This window comes from Poromitra crassiceps (assembly GCF_964638095.1).
Source record: "Poromitra crassiceps genome assembly, chromosome: 15".
NCBI lineage: Eukaryota > Metazoa > Chordata > Actinopteri > Beryciformes > Melamphaidae > Poromitra > Poromitra crassiceps.
In genome coordinates this window covers 45,355,982-45,380,699 of record NC_139634.1, presented here as the reverse complement: position 1 = coordinate 45,380,699, position 24,718 = coordinate 45,355,982, and the positions used below count along the sequence as shown (strand labels likewise).

The 24,718-nt window shown below is 43.5% G+C and overlaps 1 protein-coding gene across 1 annotated transcript in view; it reads right to left on the bottom strand.

Moving 5' to 3' along the window:
• The window catches only part of tmco6 (transmembrane and coiled-coil domains 6), a gene marked incomplete at its 5' end in the record, with an annotated part of 51,084 nt that continues 26,366 nt past the window's right edge, over nt 1–24,718 (bottom strand). The window contains 12 exons of the mRNA XM_083651674.1: nt 1–717; nt 1,793–1,918; nt 2,676–2,843; nt 3,021–3,115; nt 6,030–6,210; nt 6,433–6,547; nt 6,848–6,964; nt 16,071–16,162; nt 23,362–23,466; nt 23,577–23,760; nt 24,324–24,433; nt 24,530–24,636. Of these exons, the coding sequence (XP_083507800.1) occupies nt 694–717; nt 1,793–1,918; nt 2,676–2,843; nt 3,021–3,115; nt 6,030–6,210; nt 6,433–6,547; nt 6,848–6,964; nt 16,071–16,162; nt 23,362–23,466; nt 23,577–23,760; nt 24,324–24,433; nt 24,530–24,636 (1,424 nt within the window). The 3' untranslated portion in view covers nt 1–693. The remainder of the gene's footprint in view (nt 718–1,792; nt 1,919–2,675; nt 2,844–3,020; nt 3,116–6,029; nt 6,211–6,432; nt 6,548–6,847; nt 6,965–16,070; nt 16,163–23,361; nt 23,467–23,576; nt 23,761–24,323; nt 24,434–24,529; nt 24,637–24,718) is intronic.

Here is a 24,718-nt window from a genome sequence, read left to right as displayed (position 1 = left end):
TGGTCGGACATCCATACAGGCACAATTGGCCGTGTCTGCGGGTGGGAAGCTGGATTAAGGGTCACTGCACTAGTGCCTCCTTTGGTTGGGGGGTAACGATCCTCCCCTGCGCTAATGTCCTGCCGGTGAAACGTGAGGGTTGTGCTACAACCCAGGTTTTATGAGTGAAGAACGAGAGTTTTTACTCACGCTACTAAGCGAGCATAGGCAGTGCTGCTGAATGCATTTTATTTATGAATAAAACTTTAAAACAACCCAAGTCTCATCTTGGCCATCCCTGGCAGGTGATGACGTGCCTCCTGCAGCCATAAATAGGGCCAATGCACTTGCCAGTGTCATTTAATAGTATTCGGCCCACCAGTATGCAGTGGACAGCAAGGCTGAAATATGAAGAACTGTCATTCTTCACTTGTAAAACCTGGGTTGTAGCACAACCCTCACGTTTAACTTCATTACAAACTCGAGGCCGCTAGATGAGCGAGAGTGTAACCATATTAGCGATAGCGATGCCGAGGGCTCGGGGTGCTGTGACACAAGTACAACTGGGGAGAAAACGGGGGGAAATCCAGAGAAGAAAAGAGTAAACAAGTAGTCCTGCATCCTGTTCGACTGGCGACATACCCCACAGAGACATACCCCACAGATCTGAATGTGATGCCTTCATACCCCACAGATCTGAATGTGATGCCTTTCTCACTGAGACGGGATGTTGTCCACCTGTCAGGCAAGACGACAGATGATGATCAGTCAGTTTTAAATTCTGAATTGTAGGGATGCACCGATTGCAAAATTCTGGGCCGATCCCAATGTTTAAAATAACAATTTGCACGATAATCAATACCGATATGTTTTCTTTACGCCTTTTTTGAGAGGTAAACAAATAAATCTTCATTATAAACAAATAACTGACCTGTTTTAAAGTCTTTTGAGCCCTTCATCACAAATTAAATCATACTGTCATGTAATTATGAAACAAACAAACACATTAACATTATGTGACCCAACTGATAGGCAAAATATCGGCCACTGCAATCAGAGTGAATAGCAGCTGGCTGTTTTTGCCGATAGGTGATACATCAGATCGGCAATTAGGCCCCGACCCCTTTTAGGGGGGAAACACAAGCCTCTCCCCGTTGACTTGAATGTAAAATTGCACTAGCCCAAAAAATTATAGAAAAATAACAGAATCAATCTCATTTATTACTGACCCCAAAACACCATGACATGACAATACTGTATATTACAACTCGTCTGGCCATAGAATGGGCAAGATACACCGGAAATATGACTTTGACCCATCTAAAATCATGTGACTCATGTCACATGTGACTCATCACTCTAGTAGTAGACGCTGGGCTCCGCGAGTCACGGGGCTGTAAAAAAAGAACGTCACATGTGACATGAGTCACATGATTTTAGATGCGTCAAAGTAATATTTCTGGTGTATCTTGTCTATTCTATGGCCAGGCGAGTTGTAATATTTTGTCATGTCATGGTGTTTTGGGGTCATTAATAAACTAGATTGATTGTTATTTTTCTATAATTTTTTGCGGTAGTGCAATTTTACTTTGAAATCAAGGGGGAGAGGCTTGTGTTTTCCCTCTAAGAGGGCGCGAACATGTGCCGCCTACAAAATGACGTATTGCCGATCTGATGTATTGCACTCAACAAGGCCAATATCGTCCAATACAGATATGTATCCCTACTGAATTGATACAAATCCAACTAATGTAGAACAAAAGTGTTTACCATGCGGTGGGTTAGGGTTAGGTCTTTAGGGTTAGGTCTTTACCATGCGGTGGGAGAGTAGCTGGTGCTCCAGGAGATGTGTTGCTCTTAGCCTTATCTCTCCTTCACTGTTATACTGAATGGCCTCTAACAGCAACAGCCCACCGCGTCTCACAAACTCTTGCACCACCTGAGGTAAGGTCAACAAACATCTCATCTTCCAAACATGCACATTGCTGGGAACTGCTACAAATAGATCAGCAAAAGCAAAATCTTTGCCATCGCTTGGTTATCCCTATTGAGCTGCAGTATTGTCATCATAGCACAGTTCCCCAGCAGCCATCTTGAATGTGGAAAGAGGTATGACACTAATTCATATAGCCTTGCTTACCTGTGAACCACTAGCTACCAGCAGGAACAGCACCTCCAGACTTACCTGTGGACCACTAGCTACCAGCAGGAACAGCACCTCCAGACTCTTGCTTACCTGTGGACCACTAGCTACCAGCAGGAACAGCACCTCCAGACTTACCTGTGGACCACTAGCTACCAGCAGGAACAGCACCTCCAGACTTACCTGTGGACCACTAGCTACCAGCAGGAACAGCACCTCCAGACTTACCTGTGGACCACTAGCTACCAGCAGGAACAGCACCTCCAGACTTACCTGTGGACCACTAGCTACCAGCAGGAACAGCACCTCCAGACTCTTGCTTACCTGTGGACCACTAGCTACCAGCAGGAACAGCACCTCCAGCTTACCTGTGGACCACTAGCTACCAGCAGGAACAGCACCTCCAGACTTACCTGTGGACCACTAGCTACCAGCAGGAACAGCACCTCCAGACTCTTGCTTACCTGTGGACCACTAGCTACCAGCAGGAACAGCACCTCCAGCTTACCTGTGGACCACTAGCTACCAGCAGGAACAGCACCTCCAGACTTACCTGTGGACCACTAGCTACCAGCAGGAACAGCACCTCCAGACTCAGGGTCACCATTTCTTGGTCGGCCATTTTGAGCGTGGCGCACAGTGCAGGCAGCAGTCCGGCCTGGGCCAGCTGGACACAGTAGTCCTTTTTCTTATGGGCAATATTTCCCAGAACCCTTAAGATCTGGACACAACAAGACGACAGCGAACAGAGAGATGAGAGTGTAGCATTGTGCGGGATGAAAACAAACAGTTTAAGTGTGTTGATTCATTCATGGATTCAAGCTAGAAAAAAACTATGTCCATCACTTAACACTAGCACATTGTAAAACTTGATCTTATCAGTTTAGCTTGCACTGACCATCGTATTGATGCCTTGAGAGAAAGGTAGAAGCTGGATCAGCCCAGGGACCAAGTTGAGAGACAGCAGAGCTGAGCAGAGCGCGCTGGAGTCAGCTGAGATAGAGATGGGATAATGCAATGGAACAAAAACACAGAGAAACATGACAGTGTTTAATAATGCTGGATTGTTTCCCAATGACAACTGTACATCCCATTAATGTTTAAATTAATGTTTTAATTGCCCATGACCGAAATAAATAAATAAATAAATAAATAAATAAACCCATTGATACCTGATGCAGCATTTGTGTGTGTATCCATGGCCGTAACTAGCTATGAGGACGGGGAGGTCCGGACCTCCCCTAATATTTCAGAGGAATTTTTTTTTTTTTTTAATAAAACAATCTGCATGGAAAAGCATGAAAAACACGGGATCGCTTTTATTTTGAAACGAAAGGCAGGTCAGGCAGGAAGTCATCTGACGCCGCGTCCGCGGTAACTTGATTCCGAGAGAGCAGCAGCATGGTGGTGAGTGATGACTGTCTGTCTGCCTGGCGAGATAATTGAAGGTGAGCGAGCTGCGAGACAGTGAGCGAGTGAACGACAGACAGTGAGTGACACTGACAGATTTTTTAGCAACAACCAAGAAAGTAAGTGTCTAGTCTGTCTCTTAACTCATTCACTGCCAACAACGTATGAACACGTTTTCAGAATCCAGCTGTTCCCTGCCAACAACGTGTTTACACGTTTTTGGCATCGATTTTTTTTTTTTGACGGTGGGTTGTGCATCTAAGCCTTTTACATCTCTTATATAATTATTGGAGCCACCGAACGTTTACAACCCATTCCACCGACCCACTAAGTGGCAACAGTGCTCTCCTGGATAGAGGAAGGAAAGCATTTTTTTAACTTGTCAAGCCATTCTCAGCCCAGCCATTCTCCTTTTCGCGCTGATTGCTGGCGATGCGGGATTGCAAATTTACATAATAGATTCAGCCGATCTACTATGATCGGGTGATAGATTACAGTTGGAGGAACACACTTTGAAACACGCAGCATAAATATGACCAGAATCGCAAAAACTTCTCTCAACCAAAACTCCAAACGAGCGAGTCCTTCCCGACTTCCTCAAACAGCGGCCGTGCAGACATGCAGGCACATGAGAGCAGCAAAGCACTGACTGGTGACAAGCTTGTCCGCCCACGGAGGGCGGAGTTGAAGCAACTCGAGAGGGAGGGAGAGAGAGAGAGAGAGAGAGAGAGAGAGAGAGAGAGAGGGAGGGAGAGCGAGAGGGAGGGAGAGAGAGAGAGAGAGCGAGAGGGGGAGGGAGAGAGAGAGAGAGAGAGCCAAAAATGAATGGTTAAAGTGACAGTTCCATCCAATTTCACAAAAAGCCGTTTATCTCTGAATATTCTTTTTCACGCTAAAACCATGCTGTATTCAACTGCTAATGCTTACATAACTACTAACTCTACAAACTAACTCTTTTAGACAGAGAAAGTACACATTCTATTAGTACTTTTGAGATATTGTATGTTCACAAACTCCAAGCTGAAACGAATCCTCGGCTCTTATAAAATGAGCCATAATCCTCAAAAAACGGCTTGGCAGAAGCTATCTACAGCAAAAAAAAACGTCTGGCAGTCAATGTGTTAAGTAATGTTACCTGTGTGACACGTTGGGATGCTACTGGCTAATCATGCATGATGCCAATTGCCAAGCTCCCGAAGTCAGGTATGCAGGTGGCTATATGCATGGTTTCAGTTTCATGACCCAATAAGTAACAAAAAGAGGTGGTGTAAAGTTAAAAACAACATACCGGTAATATATTTTATTTTATTTTTCAATCGTTCCTATCAGGAATAAATAAATGTCCCTCTGTATGTTTTTTTTTTTATCGATGATGACTTTGTGTGTTGTGTACGGCTTGGGTTGTGTACCTGTGTTTGTAGGTGTCATTTTGATATGAATTTGGCTAAAACAGTTTGTGTTTGTTAGTTACAATTATGTTGACAGGAGAGCTGAGCAGGTGGTGACATGAAAGAGAATATACTGAATAATGACATCACAACAGTATAATCCTAATGTTGATTTAAAATGATATATTACTCTAAATATGGCTAAAAAAGGGGGGAAAAAACCCTCAAATTTTTTTCGGCGGCGCCCTTGCGGGCGCCACCGGATGCACCTCCCCTTGCTGGACCTCCCCTATTTCAGAACCCTGGTTACGGCCCTGTGTGTATCCCTTTAAGACCGCGTCTTAAATGGATACACACACAAATGAGGGATATACGGTACACGCAAATGCTGCATCATGTATCAATGGGTTAACAACACACAAACAACATAACATAGGAGGAAGGCTTTGAACTGTCTTTGAAGTTTTCATTCAACGGTTAAATTAATAGAACTTCAATACAAAGACTTATTCAAAAGTGGTTACATCTCTGACATAATAAATAATATATGTCTCTAATATAATAATTCATCATGGAAAGCAAAGAGGTTCTGCCAGTGTCCAAATGCTGCTGCTGTGCAATGAGGAGCCATCTTTACTATTTGTTAATTCAATAATACCCCCCTGTACACTGTACGGTGATGCCATTTTTCCAGAGAGCTGATTGGTGAGGAGGTGGGCTTTTACAGCCTGAACTGAACCTGGAGCAGGTTAGGTGTGCAGGCGAAGTTATTATGGTGATCAACCTGCTATAAAGAGAGTCACCATTGTGAGACTGAAAACCCAGGGTTGATCCAAGGTTAGTTAGCTCACTAACCCACTCAACTCTTTGTGAGACACATCTGTTGCTCAAAATAGCATCCAGACTAAATGTGTGTGTCCTACCTTAATCAGTCTACTGACATAAGCTGTCACTAACCCCAACCTGTCTCTGACCCCAAAGTTCACTCACACATCCCTCATTACTTAACATGAAACTCTATTTTGGAAATCCCACTGTAGATTTACGCAATGTAAAGAGTGCTGCTGGCTGCAGAGCTTTGTGTTTGGGACTCTACAGGCTGGTCTAACCTGTGAGGTTGTTGAGGACCCAGGCGCTCTCTCTGGCCAGGCCCGGCTGGGCCTGGAGGAAGGCTTGAAGGAGGGCACAGAGAGCAGCCAACAGACGGACGTCACCCCCTCGAGTGCTCAGAGGCTCCACGGGGCCGGAGGAGAGGAGGTTTCCCACGCAGCGCAGCAGGGGCCAGACAAGCTAGAGAGGCAGAACCAGTCCCAAATCTGTTTGAGCAGTTCTATGTAACACCACTTAAAAAACATGTCAGTAAAGTACATCAGTAATCTCAATATAATGTTTACTGGCTATGAGTTGTTCTCATACATCATTGTGTTACTTGTATTACTCTTAGATCAGTAGGAGAGCATGTAAAGATGGGACAATAGTACTGTACAAGCAAATAAACAACAATTTCCTTACCAGCTCAATTCCTTCCTCTTTGTTTCCTTTAGCCACAGCACCACCTAGTGACACTAAGAGGGTGCTGCACTGTGTCAGGGCCCCATGAGCCAGCAGCACTCTGTTATCCATGTTGCTTTGGTTGAAGATACATCAGAACAACATTATTAAGATAACCATTATACTATAATAATAATCGAATAGAATAGAATAGAATTTGTGAACAAATAACACAATTTGAGCAGCACTCATGCATATTGTAGACAGTAAAACTCCACTCTGACACTCACCTGCATGTGAGGTAGTGCAGACACCAGGCACACTCACCTGCATGTGAGGTAGTGCAGACACCAGGCACACTCACCTGCATGTGAGGTAGTGCAGACACCAGACACTCACCTGCATGTGAGGTAGTGCAGACACCAGGCACACTCACCTGCATGTGAGGTAGTGCAGACACCAGGCACACTCAATGGCAGGAGCCAGGCCAAACTGAGGGTCAGGGGTCAGTACAGATAACAAGTGTGGAGGTAAGCCAGAGGCCAGGACCATCCTACAGACAGAGAGAGAGAGAGGCATCACTACAATACCTACAACAGAGACCTTTAATATTAGATAGAGAAACCCCACTCCAGGCTTCGCCAGTTGTAAGAAATAATAATAATAACTAGAATGTCTACATTTCCTAACGAAAATGTAATTGTGCTTGCTGTCCTCGCCATGCACCGCCTGCCTTCCAAGGTCCCTGCCCATGCAGCTAGGGGGACTAAGTAGTTATGGGTGTGCCTATGCGAGTAAAAGTACTTGGGAGTAGAAGTACTTGGTAGGTGGGGAAGTCAGACTGGTTGTAGCCTACTAGAGAGACACAAAAGGGTAAAGTTGGCTCAATCTCTGCAATCTAAAACTACATTACCTGCAAACTACAGCCTCAACAATTACCATGTATTGTAAATGTCTCCAACTGTCTCAAGGAAAATAGGACATGATAACCTCCAGAGAAGTAATATTCCTTGTAGTGTCATTCATGTTTATGGTTGCGACAACAACTGTTTACAAAACTAGCAGGCTTACCAGAGCTGCAAACACACAAGTGAAAAGCTATCAATGGCTGCATCTAATCAGCCAGTAACTAATGTAGGCTATCTTCCATTATGTTAGTGTTAGATTAGAAGTCAAATGTACTGATAATAGTCCCTGGTGACCAAAGTAATGTTACCCTTTTAGTTTTGTTACAGAGTTGCTGATCGCATCTAATCAGCCAGTAACTAATGTAGGCTATCTTCCATTATGTTAGTGTTAGAAGTCAAATGAACTGATAATAGTCCCTGGTCACCAAAGTAATGTTACACTTTTAGTTTTGTTACAGAGTTGCTGATCGCATCTAATCAGCCAGTAACTAATGTAGGCTATCTTCCATTATGTTAGTGTTAGAAGTCAAATGAACTGATAATAGTCCCTGGTCACCAAAGTAATGTTACACTTTTAGTTTTGTTACAGAGTTGCTGATCGGTTGTCATGTGTCCAGTCAGCCAGAGAAGCTGCTTGGGTAGCATGCTAACTAACGCCTAACGCTAGCATTAGCTCAATTAGCTTGTTGCAACTAGTCCCAAACATTGATGAACAGTGTGTCCTAACGCCAGGGGGACAAAGTGTTTGTTTTGGCTGGCTGAGGTTAGCCTATAAGGCACAGTTGTTGTGGCTAACAGCCTCCATTCACACTAGGCTATTCACACTAGGCTATCTCTTCCATTAAGTTTTCAAACCCAGCTGGCTGTATATAATGAACAACCACAAAGTGGTGACACTTACCCATGGGTTCCGTTCATTGTTTTCTGGACATGTTTCCATGCTATAGTAACACAGCAGCTAACAGAACAGACAGGCCTCCCATGCCATACATGAACACAACAGGTTTCCTGCAGGCAGCTGTCAGGGCTGTGAGGGGGCGGGCTCTGGTCGGCCCTGTGAATTTTTTTTATTGGTTGGCGACAAGTGACCTAGAAAATCCAAGGAACTCTGATTCACTCTGATTTGCCCTCTCCTGGGGCTCCCACTTGCACCAGGGAGGGAGAGGAATGACTGTAGTAAGTGATGTCATACTTTTACAGATGGAGGAATGACTGTAGTAAGTTATTTCATACTTTTTTTGTCTACATCATTCTCTCTACCCAAGATGCAACACTGCTGCTCAGAGTTGCTCTTAAGCTCTATTTATCTGGTCAAATCTCACCGGATTCCTGTTTCCAGTACACTTTTAGCATTTGGTTTTTAACAGAGAAGAGTTGGAGCTGCTGAAAACATACAGTATGCAAATGAGAGGGAGACCATGAGTGATATACCCACTGTGATATAAGTATAAGTGTGTCTGTTGTCTGTACAATAGCGTGCGTGTGTCAAGTGACAAGTGTCAAGTGTCATACAAGAAGGAAGGCTGGCCATAATGAGAATGAATCCGCACTTCCTGCCGCCCTTCAAAATAAAACCATTTAGAAGGGACAGGCACTGAATGCTGCTATAGCGCCCCCTAAAGGCTAAATGACAAAATACTTCTCCTATAGGCTCAGAGTACATCCGTCCACACCTGTACAAAGTTTGGTTAGCATCGGACGATCTTTGTGAAATAGGCCCCACCCACAGAAAGTTGGAAGTGGATTATATCGCAACGGTGCATTTTTTTCAAAAACTTCCAAATCAGTGTAGTACAGGACAGTCCCCACATGATGTGTGCGTTGGTTTGGTGAAGATTGGACAAAATTTCAAGGAGAAATGGCAAAAAAACTGTTTTGGACAAAATGCAAAATGGCGGAAAATCTAGTCAGACGGAAATGGGCGTGGCCTAGTTGAGTAGATGCGAGAGGACCCAAGGAATCCAGGGAAAAAAGAATTTTGATGATAAACCCTATGGTTCAAAAGTTATGGACCAAAAGGTAAGGAGGGCTGTTATAGCGCCACCATATGGTCAATTGGTGCAATTTTTTCGGGGATAGTAAAAGACCCCTCAGTGCACCTCCCTACCAAGTTTCGTAGCTCTAGCTCTTATGGTTTCTGAATTACACCTAATTTACTGCAAGATTTTGCAAGATTTTTCCAAACCCCATGCAAGTCAATGGGGAAAAAAATGGCGCTTAATGGCGAATTGCGGCCAAACCGCTTTCACAAACCCTTAGCAAAGTCATAGCACACCTGTCCTCAATAAGCCGATCATTTTGAGGTCTGGCATGTCTATGTGGCGCAAAAATTGGGGGCGTTGTTACGCGCAGAAGTTTTTGGCAGATATAATAATAATAATTTAGGAATATCAAGATTGTGCCTTGCTTGTCAGCAAGCACAATAATTATTGCTTTTATCTCGGAAACGGAAGGTGCAATCGTGATTCTGCCCACCACTAGCGTACTTTTTCACCCCGATTCCAACGCCGCCATCATTGAGTCTCTACGAGTTACGGTTGCGGAGATACATTGCTGTAGCGCCCCCCATAGGCAAACAATAGCGCCCCCTACACGCCAAATGACACTATCTCTTCTGAAATCAACTCAGAAGTGTCAAGTGTCATACAAGAAGGAAGGCTGGCCATAATGAGAATGAATCCGCACTTCCTGCCGCCCTTCAAAATAAAACCATTTAGAAGGGACAGGCACTGAATGCTGCTATAGCGCCCCCTAAAGGCTAAATGACAAAATACTTCTCCTATAGGCTCAGAGTACATCCGTCCACACCTGTACAAAGTTTGGTTAGCATCGGACGATCTTTGTGAAATAGGCCCCACCCACAGAAAGTTGGAAGTGGATTATATCGCAACGGTGCATTTTTTTCAAAAACTTCCAAATCAGTGTAGTACAGGACAGTCCCCACATGATGTGTGCGTTGGTTTGGTGAAGATTGGACAAAATTTCAAGGAGAAATGGCAAAAAAACTGTTTTGGACAAAATGCAAAATGGCGGAAAATCTAGTCAGACGGAAATGGGCGTGGCCTAGTTGAGTAGATGCGGGAGGACCCAAGGAATCCAGGGAAAAAAGAATTTTGATGATAAACCCTATGGTTCAAAAGTTATGGACCAAAAGGTAAGGAGGGCTGTTATAGCGCCACCATATGGTCAATTGGTGCAATTTTTTCGGGGATAGTAAAAGACCCCTCAGTGCACCTCCCTACCAAGTTTCGTAGCTCTAGCTCTTACGGTTTCTGAATTACACCTAATTTACTGCAAGATTTTGCAAGATTTTTCCAAACCCCATGCAAGTCAATGGGGAAAAAAATGGCGCTTAATGGCGAATTGCGGCCAAACCGCTTTCACAAACCCTTAGCAAAGTCATAGCACACCTGTCCTCAATAAGCCGATCATTTTGAGGTCTGGCATGTCTATGTGGCGCAAAAATTGGGGGCGTTGTTACGCGCAGAAGTTTTTGGCAGATATAATAATAATAATTTAGGAATATCAAGATTGTGCCTTGCTTGTCAGCAAGCACAATAATTATTGCTTTTATCTCGGAAACGGAAGGTGCAATCGTGATTCTGCCCACCACTAGCGTACTTTTTCACCCCGATTCCAACGCCGCCATCATTGAGTCTCTACGAGTTACGGTTGCGGAGATACGTTGCTGTAGCGCCCCCCATAGGCAAACAATAGCGCCCCCTACACGCCAAATGACACTATCTCTTCTGAAATCAACTCAGAAGTGTCAAGTGTCATACAAGAAGGAAGGCTGGCCATAATGAGAATGAATCCGCACTTCCTGCCGCCCTTCAAAATAAAACCATTTAGAAGGGACAGGCACTGAATGCTGCTATAGCGCCCCCTAAAGGCTAAATGACAAAATACTTCTCCTATAGGCTCAGAGTACATCCGTCCACACCTGTACAAAGTTTGGTTAGCATCGGACGATCTTTGTGAAATAGGCCCCACCCACAGAAAGTTGGAAGTGGATTATATCGCAACGGTGCATTTTTTTCAAAAACTTCCAAATCAGTGTAGTACAGGACAGTCCCCACATGATGTGTGCGTTGGTTTGGTGAAGATTGGACAAAATTTCAAGGAGAAATGGCAAAAAAACTGTTTTGGACAAAATGCAAAATGGCGGAAAATCTAGTCAGACGGAAATGGGCGTGGCCTAGTTGAGTAGATGCGGGAGGACCCAAGGAATCCAGGGAAAAAAGAATTTTGATGATAAACCCTATGGTTCAAAAGTTATGGACCAAAAGGTAAGGAGGGCTGTTATAGCGCCACCATATGGTCAATTGGTGCAATTTTTTCGGGGATAGTAAAAGACCCCTCAGTGCACCTCCCTACCAAGTTTCGTAGCTCTAGCTCTTATGGTTTCTGAATTACACCTAATTTACTGCAAGATTTTGCAAGATTTTTCCAAACCCCATGCAAGTCAATGGGGAAAAAAATGGCGCTTAATGGCGAATTGCGGCCAAACCGCTTTCACAAACCCTTAGCAAAGTCATAGCACACCTGTCCTCAATAAGCCGATCATTTTGAGGTCTGGCATGTCTATGTGGCGCAAAAATTGGGGGCGTTGTTACGCGCAGAAGTTTTTGGCAGATATAATAATAATAATTTAGGAATATCAAGATTGTGCCTTGCTTGTCAGCAAGCACAATAATAATAATACATAGGTTTTATATAGCGCTTTTCTGGGGAACTCAAAGACGCTTTACAATACATAGAAAAGTAATACTGTACTAAATGGTACTCTTCCGGTCTCCTAAATGGGCATGCTTATCAGCTTGTGATTGGCTGTCCGTCAATGGTATGAAACTTAATTGGCTGACCAGTCTCCTAAGGGGGCGTGGCAGTGGGGAAACCTCCACGGCACAGATACAGGAAGTGACCGGAAGCTGAGGAGTCAATCTATATTAAAGGTCTGAGCCTACAACAAGCTGCGATCTGAAGTGTTTCTGAGTTTAGCTGTGTATAGAAAGTAGAGATGATCTAGGCAGGGATCGCGGAACCGCCCGGGCCACACGGGCCCGGGCCCGGGTACATTTCAGTTCCCCCCCCCCAATTTTTTTTTGTTTTTTTTTGTTTTTTTTAGATTTTTTTTTGTTTTTTTACAATTACGGTAAACCTCATTTACTTATTACACTCGACTGGTTGTTTTTCAGATGTGATGTGAATCTAAAGTGAACTAAACAAGTCAGATCCACTATAAATGTTTTTCAGTAGATGCTGTGATGTAGCCACAAGAAAGGTGCAATATTAATGTTTTTCAGGAGATGGCGATGTTGCTAGCTATAGGTTCTAAACAAGAAATATGGTTCAAATGTTTACAGTAGTTTTCCTTTCTTGCTGCACTACAATGTTACAATGCTGTGAGACAGGCCCGGCGTTGGAGGGGGGCCTGACCGGGCCGGGCCCCCCCATTCCCTAAACTGGCCCCCCCATTCAATTTTTTTTTTTTTTTGTGTGTGTGCTAAAAACGTTTTTCCGTTTTTCTGTTTTAAAGTTTAAAACGGAATCTGGCTGTCATTAGGCATTGATTAACTGAATGCTATTGCTAACTGTTACTTTGAACCTCCATTTGCAATGATTCTGGCTGGATATTAACTATTGTAAATTTGTCACAATGAATGCAATTTGTGCACAATGTGTAAATACATTTAATATTAATTGTTTAGGCCTAATTATTTGTAAAGTCACAACACATTAGAGATGTGTGTAGTTCTAGATTTAGCCTCTTCATTTTGCTCTCAAATGCACCAGGTTGACGAATTTTACTTTAAAATGTACAAAATCTTCTTCCGGGGGAGAATCCCCCCGGACCCCCCTTGGGTAGCTTGGCCCCCCCAAGCTAGGGGCAGGCCCCCTCTGTAATTTGGTTCTGGAGCCGGGCCTGCTGTGAGACGGAGCTAAACACAAAAGATGCAATATTAATAGTTTTTCATGAGATACTCAGTATTTAATACTAATACTAATACTAATAATAGAAAAGGAGAAGATACTGAATAATGACATCACAACAGTATAATCCTAATGTTAATTTAAAATTAAATATTCTTCTAAATATGGATAAAAGTCCAAAAAACATAAAATTTTCTTCGACGCTGCCGAGATTCCATTCCTTACAGCAGTGGTTCTCAAATGGGGGTCCGCGGACCCCCAGGGGTCCGTGGCACTTTGCCAGGGGGTCCGCGAAAAGTTTTCAAGTAAAAAAAAAAAATATATATATATACCGTAAATTCCGGACTATAAGCCGCGGCTTTTTTCCCGTTTTTTGGCCCCTGCGGCTTATATAACGGTGCGTCTTATCTATGGATTTTTTCAGAAAAAAAAAAAAAAATACAAATAAAATCTCTCTTTTTTAGCACTCTTTCTAACTATAAATCCACTTCTGTTTTAATTTCCTCTCTTGCCCTCTTTTCACCACACCGCGGACACTGTGTGCACTGTAAAAATAAACAACGGTGGTGTTGTGTTATGTTGTTTTGTTGAAATGTTACGGTAATACGGTAAATGGGAGCTTCCTCAAACAGCCATCTCTTTCCCGACAATCCCCTCTGTGCGTGACCACTTACATATGGTAATTACGGTAAGCAAACGGCCACTCGGCCATCAACTCCCTCCCCCGACTACCAGGAGAAAATCACAAACTTCGGCGAATTCACACAAAGGAAGATCAAGGAATATTCCATCGAACCGGAGCAGATCATAAATATGGATGAAGTGCCTTTGACGTTCGACCTGCCACTCACTCGGACTGTTAACAAGAAGCGCCCTGGAGGATTCTTTCACCAAAAAAAAGCTTTGCTCGTTCTCGACAGCATGAGAACGAGCAGTAGAAGCAACACTCTCACTTACCATGGGGAAGGTACGCAGAAATTCACACGACGCAGCTTTCAAGTTGAAAGCAGTCAATCTCGCATTAAAAGAGGGAAACAGAGCAGCCGCGCGTAACCTGGGCATCGATGAGTCAATGGTGAGGCGTTGGACGGTGCAGCAGGAGGAACTGTCTCAGCACGGAATATTATAGGAGTGTGAAAACATCCACAATCACCAACGGGTTCCAAAACGCTGGACTGCTGCGGGATGAAGAGGATGACGCCGCCACAGCTGGCGCTGAGGGCCGTCAGAGGCTTCAGAGGCTGTTCGATGCCGACAGTGACGAAGAGGAGTTCGTTGGTTTTGAGTGACAATGAAGGAGAGAGGAGAGTGGTTGACGAAGCCACCCTGAACCTGTTCGTTTCCGACACTGAAGATGAGGACTTTGGTGGTTTCAGTACGCAGGAAGAAGAGGAAGACGAGGATTAGTGACTTGACTTCTCTGGTTACAGGTTTGCTGCACATATAGCCTATTGTTGTGTGATTTTGTCTGGGGATTAGTGACCTGACTTTTGTTTTGTTTTGTTGAAATGTTAATAAATGGGAGCTTCCCCAAACAGCCATCTCTTTCCCGACATTCCTCTCTGTGCACGAACCCTTTCATATGGTAATTAAACATCAAAACACCCGCGGCTTATAGACCGGTGCGGCTTATAGAAGAAAAAAATAGTCAATTTTGGTCCCGCGGCTTATAGACCGGTGCGTCTTATAGTCCGGAATTTACGGTATATATTTTTTTTTAAATAATTAAAAAGAAAATGCTACATGTTACTTATTCCTTCTCAAACTACTTCCTACATGGTGCTAGTCTATCAAAATATCTTGGCTGTCATTTATTGTGTTGCATAGTGGTTTTCTGGACTGTTGACAAATTGTGATATTGTAAGTCGCTTTGGACAAAACAAAAGCGTCTGCTAAATGACGTAATGTAAATGTAATGTAATAAAAAAAATATATATATATTTTTTTTTTGCAAAATCTTCATAGTTCAACGAAAATAGTTTATGCTTTAAATCTAAAATGGTTCATGGATTACATTCTAATAACAAACCTATCAAATTAAAAGTCAAGCACGTTACCGTGGAAACAATTAAGCTTAGCCCAAAATCACAAATCAGAATGAGGGGGTCCGCGGTATATTTTCTATCTTGTAAGGGGTCCTTGGCTGAAAAACATTTGAGAACCTCTGCCTTACAGCACCCCCTACTTAATAATAGTTCCAGCGCGGCTGCGAAAATATGGTGGCACATTGTGTCAAGTGTACTGGCTCGGGGAACGGTCCACGGTCCGGCCCCCGGTCCCTTAGGTTTCTGACAATGTGGCCCCCTGAACAATTTAGTTGAATAGCCTAGGTATGAGTCTAGCTGTGTATAGAAAGTAGAGATGATCTAGGTATGAGTCTAGCTGTGTATAGAAAGTAGAGATGATCCAGGTATGAGTCTAGCTGTGTATAGAAAGTCGAGATGATCCAGGTATGTTTTCTGAGTCTAGCTGTGTATAGAAAGTAGAGATGATCCAGGTATGTTTCTGAGTCTAGCTGTGTATAGAAAGTAGAGATGATCTAGGTATGTTTCTGAGTCTAGCTGTGTATAGAAAGTAGAGATGATCCAGGTATGTTTCTGAGTCTAGCTGTGTATAGAAAGTAGAGATGATCTAGGTATGAGTCTAGCTGTGTATAGAAAGTAGAGATGATCCAGGTATGAGTCTAGCTGTGTATAGAAAGTAGAGATGATCCAGGTATGAGTCTAGCTGTGTATAGAAAGTAGAGATGATCCAGGTATGAGTCTAGCTGTGTATAGAAAGTAGAGATGATCCAGGTATGGGTGTTTCACTGCTTACGGGATTATTTTCTCTGCAGCATGTTTGGTCTGGAGAAGCTGGGAGAGGGTGAAGCCCACAGCTTCCACCACCGCTAGATTATGTCTCTGGTTCTGGACACACACAGACACAGACACAGACAGACATAGACGCGCACACACACACACAGACACATACAGACATAGACGCACGCACGCACGCACGCACACACACACACACACACACACACACACACACACACACACACAAATTAATTGCTACGTGTAACATTTTAACATCAATAAATCATTACCACATTCATTTTGAGACATTAGTATAAGTACCATAAATAGTGATAGCATTGCTGAGAACTACAATCCATTTTAGACTGTATGACACTGGGCTGGATTTCACAGCTGCATTGCTTTATGGCCCATTATTCACCTTATTCACCACGCAGCGCTAGTTGGCGGCCAACTTCTAAACAAAACATCACTATATGAATGAAGTTTGGCAACATTCAGAAGCTACACTGCGGCCAACTTCAGTTACATGTTCATAGCGTTACTGCTGCGAGGAGCCGATGGCTGTTACCCGGTCTGCATTTAACGTTACCGTAGTTACAAAAGCACGTCGACAGTGTTTTCTCACTGCCAGGCAGTAGCCTACTGTAGGGGTTGACAGCCGGTCACACAGCCAGCTCCTCGCTGCTCGTTAACAATGTCCAAATAGGCGTTATTCTGATAAACTCGTCACATGAATGTTACGTTCTCATCTGACAAAATATTAAAACTTTATAACAGTTTTTTTTGCTTGAAAACAGCTTTTTGGCAAGTCTAAAAATGACTACGGTAGGCAAAATCTACTTCCGTGTCTAAAACGGAAGGACGATTACAAAATGACGTCATGCAGAAGCGTCCTTATGTGCAAAGAATAAGGTGAATAGAAGACAGTTAAGAGGACTGCTGTTCTATCAACACAACCAGAGCTAAAGCTTTCAAAGTCTCTTGCAATGGCACATGGTGGAATGAGTGAAAAGCAGATGAAGATGTAACCCTAACCCAACAGGGCTTGTGGGAAATGATAGTCTTAATTTTGATAAAACTACACTACTCTGGTATCTTGACCATGGCCTCAATTGTTAAGGTGCGTTCACACCGACCTATTAAAGTTTTTCGCTGGCATCGATTTTACATACAAAGTCAATGCAAACGAGCGATTGAGCGTATATTCGCCCGGGAGAAAAATCGCTGGGCGTCCGAGCGACAGAGACAGAGCGATAGGGGGAAAATTCGCTCGTCGCCCGAGATGAAATATCCCAACCCGAGCGAAATTATGCTGGCATCAGTCGCTCGCTGTTCAACGCTGATTGGCTGCCGTGTGAGAGTTAGTCAAGGATCACACTGGCTTGAAAAAAACCGCTGGTTTATTAGTTTATTATTACCCCTGAGTATTTATTCATTCTTGCATCGGAGTTGTGTTGTTTGTGTTTTCATCCTGTCTAACGTTAGAGCTGTGTGCTGCTTGTGTGTGCTGCTTGTTTCTTGACAGTGACTGTCAAGTCTCTCGCTCTCTCTCGTTTCTCAAGCTCGCTGCACCCCGCCCACATCTATCAGCGCCGCGGGCCATCACCATTAATTAATGACTTCCCGTGCGTCAGAGATGGGAAAAGTACTGACATTCTGTACTTGAGTAGAAGTACAGTTACTTGTGTAAAAAACTACTCTGGTAAAAGTAGAAGTACTGATTCAATTATTTTACTCAAGTAAAAGTAAAAAAGTACAGGCTCTGAAATGTACCCAACGAGTAAAAGTAAAAGTATTTTTACCGTATCTTTCTGAATGACTGAACCTCACATCATAGAACATAATTTGAGGATAAAAGATCCCCTACAAATGTTTTACACATCTTAAAACTCTACTTTAAATAGTGTGCTATGGTTTTTCCACACAAAAAAACCCCATTAAAATCATATCTAGTCCTCCCTCATTAATATTTCCATGATATATGAATGTGCAAATAGTTAGACAAGTTTAACTGCTGGATACAAGGTGTCCCTTACAAAGTGCAGAATCACAATACTCGAGACTGATATGATACTGATACCCAGAGATGGGCGAAAATACATCATAAAGTATTTTGATACAAATTACAAATACTTGCTCAAAAAATGTATCACAATACAAATACAAAATACTCGTCTGAAAAATGTATTTGAGATACAAATACGTATTTTGTATTTTGAAAATACATAAAAATACATTTTATAAAAACTGATAAAGAGCTGCAACAATTAGTCAATCCATCAATTCATTGCTAAATATTACATTAATTGCCTATTTTGATCATCTGTTCATCATTTTGAGCCATTTCTGTAAAGAAAATGTCCTAATTCTCTGATTCCAGCTTATCAAATGTGAAATTTTCTGGTTTCCTTAGATGGTAAATCATCTCTTAGTCCTCTGTGACAGTATTCTCCTTTGTGTACTAGGGTTGGCAGCACCATGGACGATGGCATCGACCATCGTCGATGGGCCGACCCCCATCGACCTCTGACACTTCTACATCGGACCATCGTGATTATCTGTTTGAATCAAAAATTTGGCAGATTTAATAATAAAAAAGGCTATCTCCACTCAACCGCGACACACGGGGGACGCACAGGCGGCATTAAACAAGCGGCAAAGCGTACCTTATCCCCAGTTCAGAGAAGTGGTAAGGCGGAGAGGAAGATAAGATAAGCAGAAGTCGGTTGTGTTGTGAAAATGTTAAGAAAGAAGAAACTTCACGTTCTTTCCTGTTTTCAACCCAATGTGAGTAATGTTACAAGTCTTCAACTGTGAATTCAACTCGCCTGTTTCCAGGAACTCTCTCCATTACATACTGTGTAGGCTGCCTGCTGCTGTGTTTCTATCCCTCCTTAAGGTAACCCAATGTTAGGTTCAAAACTGAGCCCACACAAATCTAACGTTAGCCACCACTAATTCTGCCCCTTTTCTGCCAGCTAGTTAAATTAAACACACACACGTTGTTGGTCACGATCTGTAACGTTAACGTTTGATTGTTTTGCGCCTTTCAAGATTGCTGGTAGTGATAGCCTACTGTTTGAATTGCCTGGCTCTGTGTAGTAGTAGCCTATCCAAGCCCGCTGGTCTCTCATGACATGTAGAGCTCAGCTGTCCTGTTGTAAACGTGAACGTACATTGCAGTGGCGCAGCCAAACGGCACCGCATGGACTTCATAAATCATTAATTAACCCCACCCCCCGTCAACGACGATGCCAACGTCCATCGCGATGTTTCACTGTGGAACCATCGCGATGGTTATTTAGGTGACATCGCACAACCCTATTGTGTACCCTCTAACACATTACAGTTCTTTCATTTCAGTTTTAGCTGTTTTTCAGCACAGCTAATTTCTCCCTCACTTCAGCTGTTAATCACCTTCTGTGAGGGCTTTTGACTTACAGGCAGCATTTCTACATGTTAACCTCAAGCTTTGGAACTTTGACCATGTTAGCCCTAAATATCTGACATCATAACAGTATCCCTGGAGATGATGCGCCATGGCTGCAGTTATGGAAATCGCCGGCTCTACGGGCTCCCAAAATCATGACTGACAGACAGACAGACACCGCCCACCCACTTTGGTGCCATCGTGCAAATGTGCGCCATCGGCTCATACTACATCAGAGGTGCTCGAGTGACATCACTGATGACATCACAACTGCCTGAGTAACATCACAGTTGAGCAATCAGTGGCTCGAGTGACATCACTGATGACATCACAATTGATCGAGTGACATCACTGATGACATCACAATCATGACCCACACTGCTGCCACACACACTGCCACCCACTTTGCCAATTTTAATTAACACATTCACTGCCAGACGTTTTTTTTTTTACTGTAGTTAGCTTCTGCCAGAGGGGTTTTTTGAGGATTCTGGCTCATCTTTCAAGACCCGAGGATTCTTTTCTGCTAAGATTTTGTGAACACACAATATCTCAAAAGAACTAATAGAATGTGTGCTTTCTCTGTCTAAAAGAGTTAGTTTGTAGAGTTAGTAGTTATGTAAGCATTAGCAGTTGAATACAGCATGGTTTCAGCGTCAGAAAAATTATTCAGAGATAAACGGCTTTTTGTGAAATTCGATAGAACAGTCACTTTAACCATTCATTTTTGGCATCAGTAAGACGTCAGACATCTAAACAATAGTTTTGAACAGTAATTTCCTCCATAACAGCAGGAAACCCCCCTCTGCTTCCAACTCCTCCCTCCGTGGGCGTTCTTCTTGGCTGCAGCGGCCGTCACAAGCTTGTCACCAGTCTCACTGCTTTGCTGCTGCTGCTGCCTGTCTGCGCGGCCGCTGTTTGAGGAAGTCTGGATGGACTCGCTCGCTTCTTGGAGTTTTGGTTGAGAGAAGCTTTTGCGATTCTGGTCATATTTATGCTGCGTGTTTCAAAGTGTGTTCCACCTGTAATCTATTATGCAAATTTGCAATCCCGCATCGCCAGCAATCAGCGCGAAAACGAAAGCGTTTTCCCCCATCCATTTTCATGAGAATGGCTGCTTTTTGCTTGCCTTCCTCTAGTCAGGAGAGCACTGTCGCCACTTAGTGGGTCGGTGGAATGGGTTGTAAACGTTCGGTGGCTCCAATAATTATATAAGAGATGTAAAAGGGTTAGATGCACATCCCACGGTCAAAAAAAAAATTTCATTTTTTTGACGGAGTAATACGTCAGTGGCAGTCAACCGTTGGATTTTTTTTGACGGAGTAATACGTCGTTGGCAGTGAACGTGTTAAGAAGATAATTAGTTGTGTCTTGATACATACAATATGATACACAGGTTTGAATATGCAGTAAACCGTTTCATTTGCAGATAGGCCAGTGCATGCAATATCTAATCATCAATTTATATTAGTAATTTATCTCTGGGGGAATTTCCACCAACACAAGGCTTCATACTAGACGAAGAAGTGATGTGAAGTCTGACTCAAGACCCACCCTACTCTGCCTCTGATTTGTCGTTGAGTTTGTTCAAAGCGTACCTTATCCCCAGTTCAGAGAAGTGGTAAGGCGGAGAGGAAGATAAGATAAGCAGAAGTCGGTTGTGTTGTGAAAATGTTAAGAAAGAAGAAACTTCACGTTCTTTCCTGTTTGCAACCCAATGTGAGTAATGTTACAAGTCTTCAACTGTGAATTCAACTCGCCTGTTTCCAGGAACTCTCTCCATTACATACTGTGTAGGCTGCCTGCTGCTGTGTTTCTATAGTAGAAGTGACATGTCACATTTCTTTCCTCCACAGTTTAAACCTGTGTCAATGGTAAGAATGTGTCAATTTGAGAATCAAATAACATAAAATTAAAGAAAAAAGGTCTGAAAGTATCTTGATACAAATTACATCTTATTTTTCTCGGTCCAGCCAAATACAAATTACAAAATACACAAATGTATTTGAAATACGTATTTTAAATACATTTATTTAAAATACTGCCCATCTCTGCTGATACCTAATGGATAAGGAACTGAATGTCCACAGGTTGATCACATTCACAAATTCAAGGTTTATTATTAAGACAGAACTGTTTCTGGTGTTAGAACACCACCATATTCCATATTAGCTGAATGTTGACAGTGCACAAACTGAATGTATGTGTTAGAAGAACAACACTATAAGGGGCCATGCGGTTATTTAAAAAAGAACGCTTGGAAAAGCCAGATTATTGGCAACTCTGGAAGCAGCGAGATGAAAATCCTCCTCTCCTGGGAGAAGAGGAGCAGGGCACTTTTCCTGTTAAACTTTCCTCAGCTTTCAGCGCCCAGAGCGCTGCGCTAAAAAAAAACCCACCAGCTTTTAAACGCGATGAAATGCTTCTTGAAAGAGATGCGCGCTAAGCGCGTACTTATAGAGAATGAATTGCAAAAAGAGGAGCGCTAATAAGTGCTGGCTGTCTGCACGGCTCCTAATGTCTGCGTGTGTCTCCCCTCAGAGAAAATCCATGTTTCTCTTCTTTGTCCACGCCCCGGAGGAGTGCCAAGTCATACTATTGGCGGAGCTGGAATGAGCTTTTATCAGCAGCGCTGGGAAACTCGTCTATTACTTCTGCTCCGTTCTCCCGTTTCTACTGGTTTTTAAATTACATTCTCGTGCATTTAAACAAAAGTAACAAACCTTTTTTGAAAATGTACACAAGTAAAAGTACAGATACTTGTGTTAAAATGTAACGAGTAAAAGTAAAAAGTCGTCAGAAAATTAAATACTCAAGTAAAGTACAGATACTCGAAAAATCTACTTAAGTACAGTAACGAAGTATTTGTACTTCGTTACTTCCCATCTCTGCCGTGCGTGTAGTGCGGCCGACACAGGCGCTGCCGATTGTGCACAAATAGTATGAACACCTCGGCCCGAGCGCGGAGTGCGCTCCCCCCGGTTTGCAGAGGTCCGGCTAGCGCTGCCTTCCTGGAGTATGTCCTGTGCATTACGCTCCCCGACCGATGTCGGAATTGTGCCTGTTGACGAGCGATTTAAACACAGCGACAGAGCGATTCCAAAGGGTTGAATCGAGCGACAGGGAGAAATATAAATATCTCGGTTAGGGTTGTGCGATGTCACCTAAATAACCCTGGTGATGGTTCCACAGTGAAACATCGCGATGGACGATGGCATCGTCGTTGACGGGGGGGTGGGGTTAATTAATGATTTATGAAATCCATGCGGTGCCGTTTGGCTGTGCTGCTGCAATGTACGTTCACGTTTACAACAGGACAGCTGAGCTCTACATGTCATGAGAGACCAGCGGGCTTGGATAGGTTACTACTACAGCACAGAGCCAGGCGACTCAAACAGTAGGCTATCACTACCAGCAATATTGAAAGGCGCAAAACAATCAAACGTTAACGTTACAGATCGTGACCAACAACGTGTGTGTGTTTAAATTAACTAGCTGGCAGAAAAGTGACAGAATGACTGGCGGCTAACGTTATATTTGTGTGGGCTCAGTTTTGAACCTAACATTAGGTTACGCTCTCACAACTGAGCCTTTCTGTCTCTGTTGCGATAGTTTCTCCATATGATTAGTTGCCAGAAAAGGAGCACCCGACACCAGCGTCTTTCTGAAAAGTTACAATATTTTCAGCTGGGAGCGCTGGGAGGCGGTGCACAAAAACGCCGGAGCGCTGTGAAAATAGACGCTGGACACAGCGCACTTTCTCTAGACGTCCGTGTGCGCCCACATGCGCTCGCTCCTCATTGGAAACAACTGAAAAAAGACGCCGGAGCTGATGAAAAGACGCTAGATGGACACAGGCCCTAACTTGTTCGCTTACCTCGATGCAGTTCGCCAGAGCTGGTATGATTCCCTGGGCCAGGAGTTTCTCTCTTACAACATCACTGTCTGGACACAGATTACCCAGCGTGTAGAGACACAGCTCCTGTGGTACATAGTAGACACAGGCATTTAGTCAACAACAACAATATATCCAGTAGTATACAGTAATTGTGTGGTCATGACACCGTGCCTGGTGCCTGTGTGGGCACTGACGGTGAACTTGGTGCTCTGGCCAGACAGGTAGGTGAGCAGGTAGGGGCTGGCAGGCAGACAGGCTGCAGCCATGCTGGGGTGATGAGAGTGAGACAACTCATGAAGACACCGAGCAGCCTGCAGACGGCACTGAGCGCTCGAGCCACTGAGGAGGCCCACCAGGAGATGCATGCTGTTCTCCAGCCTAGAGGAGAGACAGACACACACACACACACACACACACACACACACACACGACAAGAAACAAGACATAATTAAAAAAAGAAAAAGCCAGAGAACATCATTTGAGCAGTGATGATGAGATGAGAAATATTTTGCAGCAATGACACTTTTCAGTGTAGGACATTTTTTAAATATGTTGGCAGCAACTTTTGCCCCCGCAGTCTAAAAGATGGGGGTGTTTACAAAGTTTTGGGGGCACTTAAAAAAAAGTAATTAGTGCATAAAGTTGCTAAAGCGTAGTGTTAACAACAGCGCTGTTCGAGTATGTTCTTCGTCGTCTTCTTCTGGCAACCAGCTTGCAGGTGACTGGTGAGTGTGTGTTAGAGATGGAAATATAAATTAAATAAATCGAATGGAGAAAAAAAAAAATTATCGAAATCTTGGGGGCAATTTTTGCCCTTCCTCCTCGATCACGGTTTTTAGGGTCATTCTGAGATTTGTGGGGGCATTTTTTCCCTTGCCCCTGGCTAATTTATAGATGTAGATGAACAATATATATTAGAGTTAGAGTTATAGAGTTTATACTTTACGAAGGTGAGCTGTGCGGATGGGTTGCGGAGAGCTGTGCTCAAAGCTGTTAGGTGAGCCTCCCTCTCTGGCCCGCTGTGCTGCACTTTGCAGAACAGATCCACCACCTTGTAAGGAGATGAGCAACACAAAATCAGATGGTGAGATGATCCTTCTCATGCAGCTGCCATCACAGTCTCCATCAGAGGAGGAGGAGCACTCACCTGCTCTCCTGAACTGGTGTCCATGTAGTTCTGAGGGCGCTCCTCATCTTCTCTCAGGAGGAGTCTCTTGCTCACCAGCTGTCTGTCTCTCCGGGCCTGCCTCAGCACTACATCACAACACAAGAACATGGAAAATTACACTCTCACAAATCACGTGTTCTACTCTTGAGCTGTGAAGAACTCGTTAAG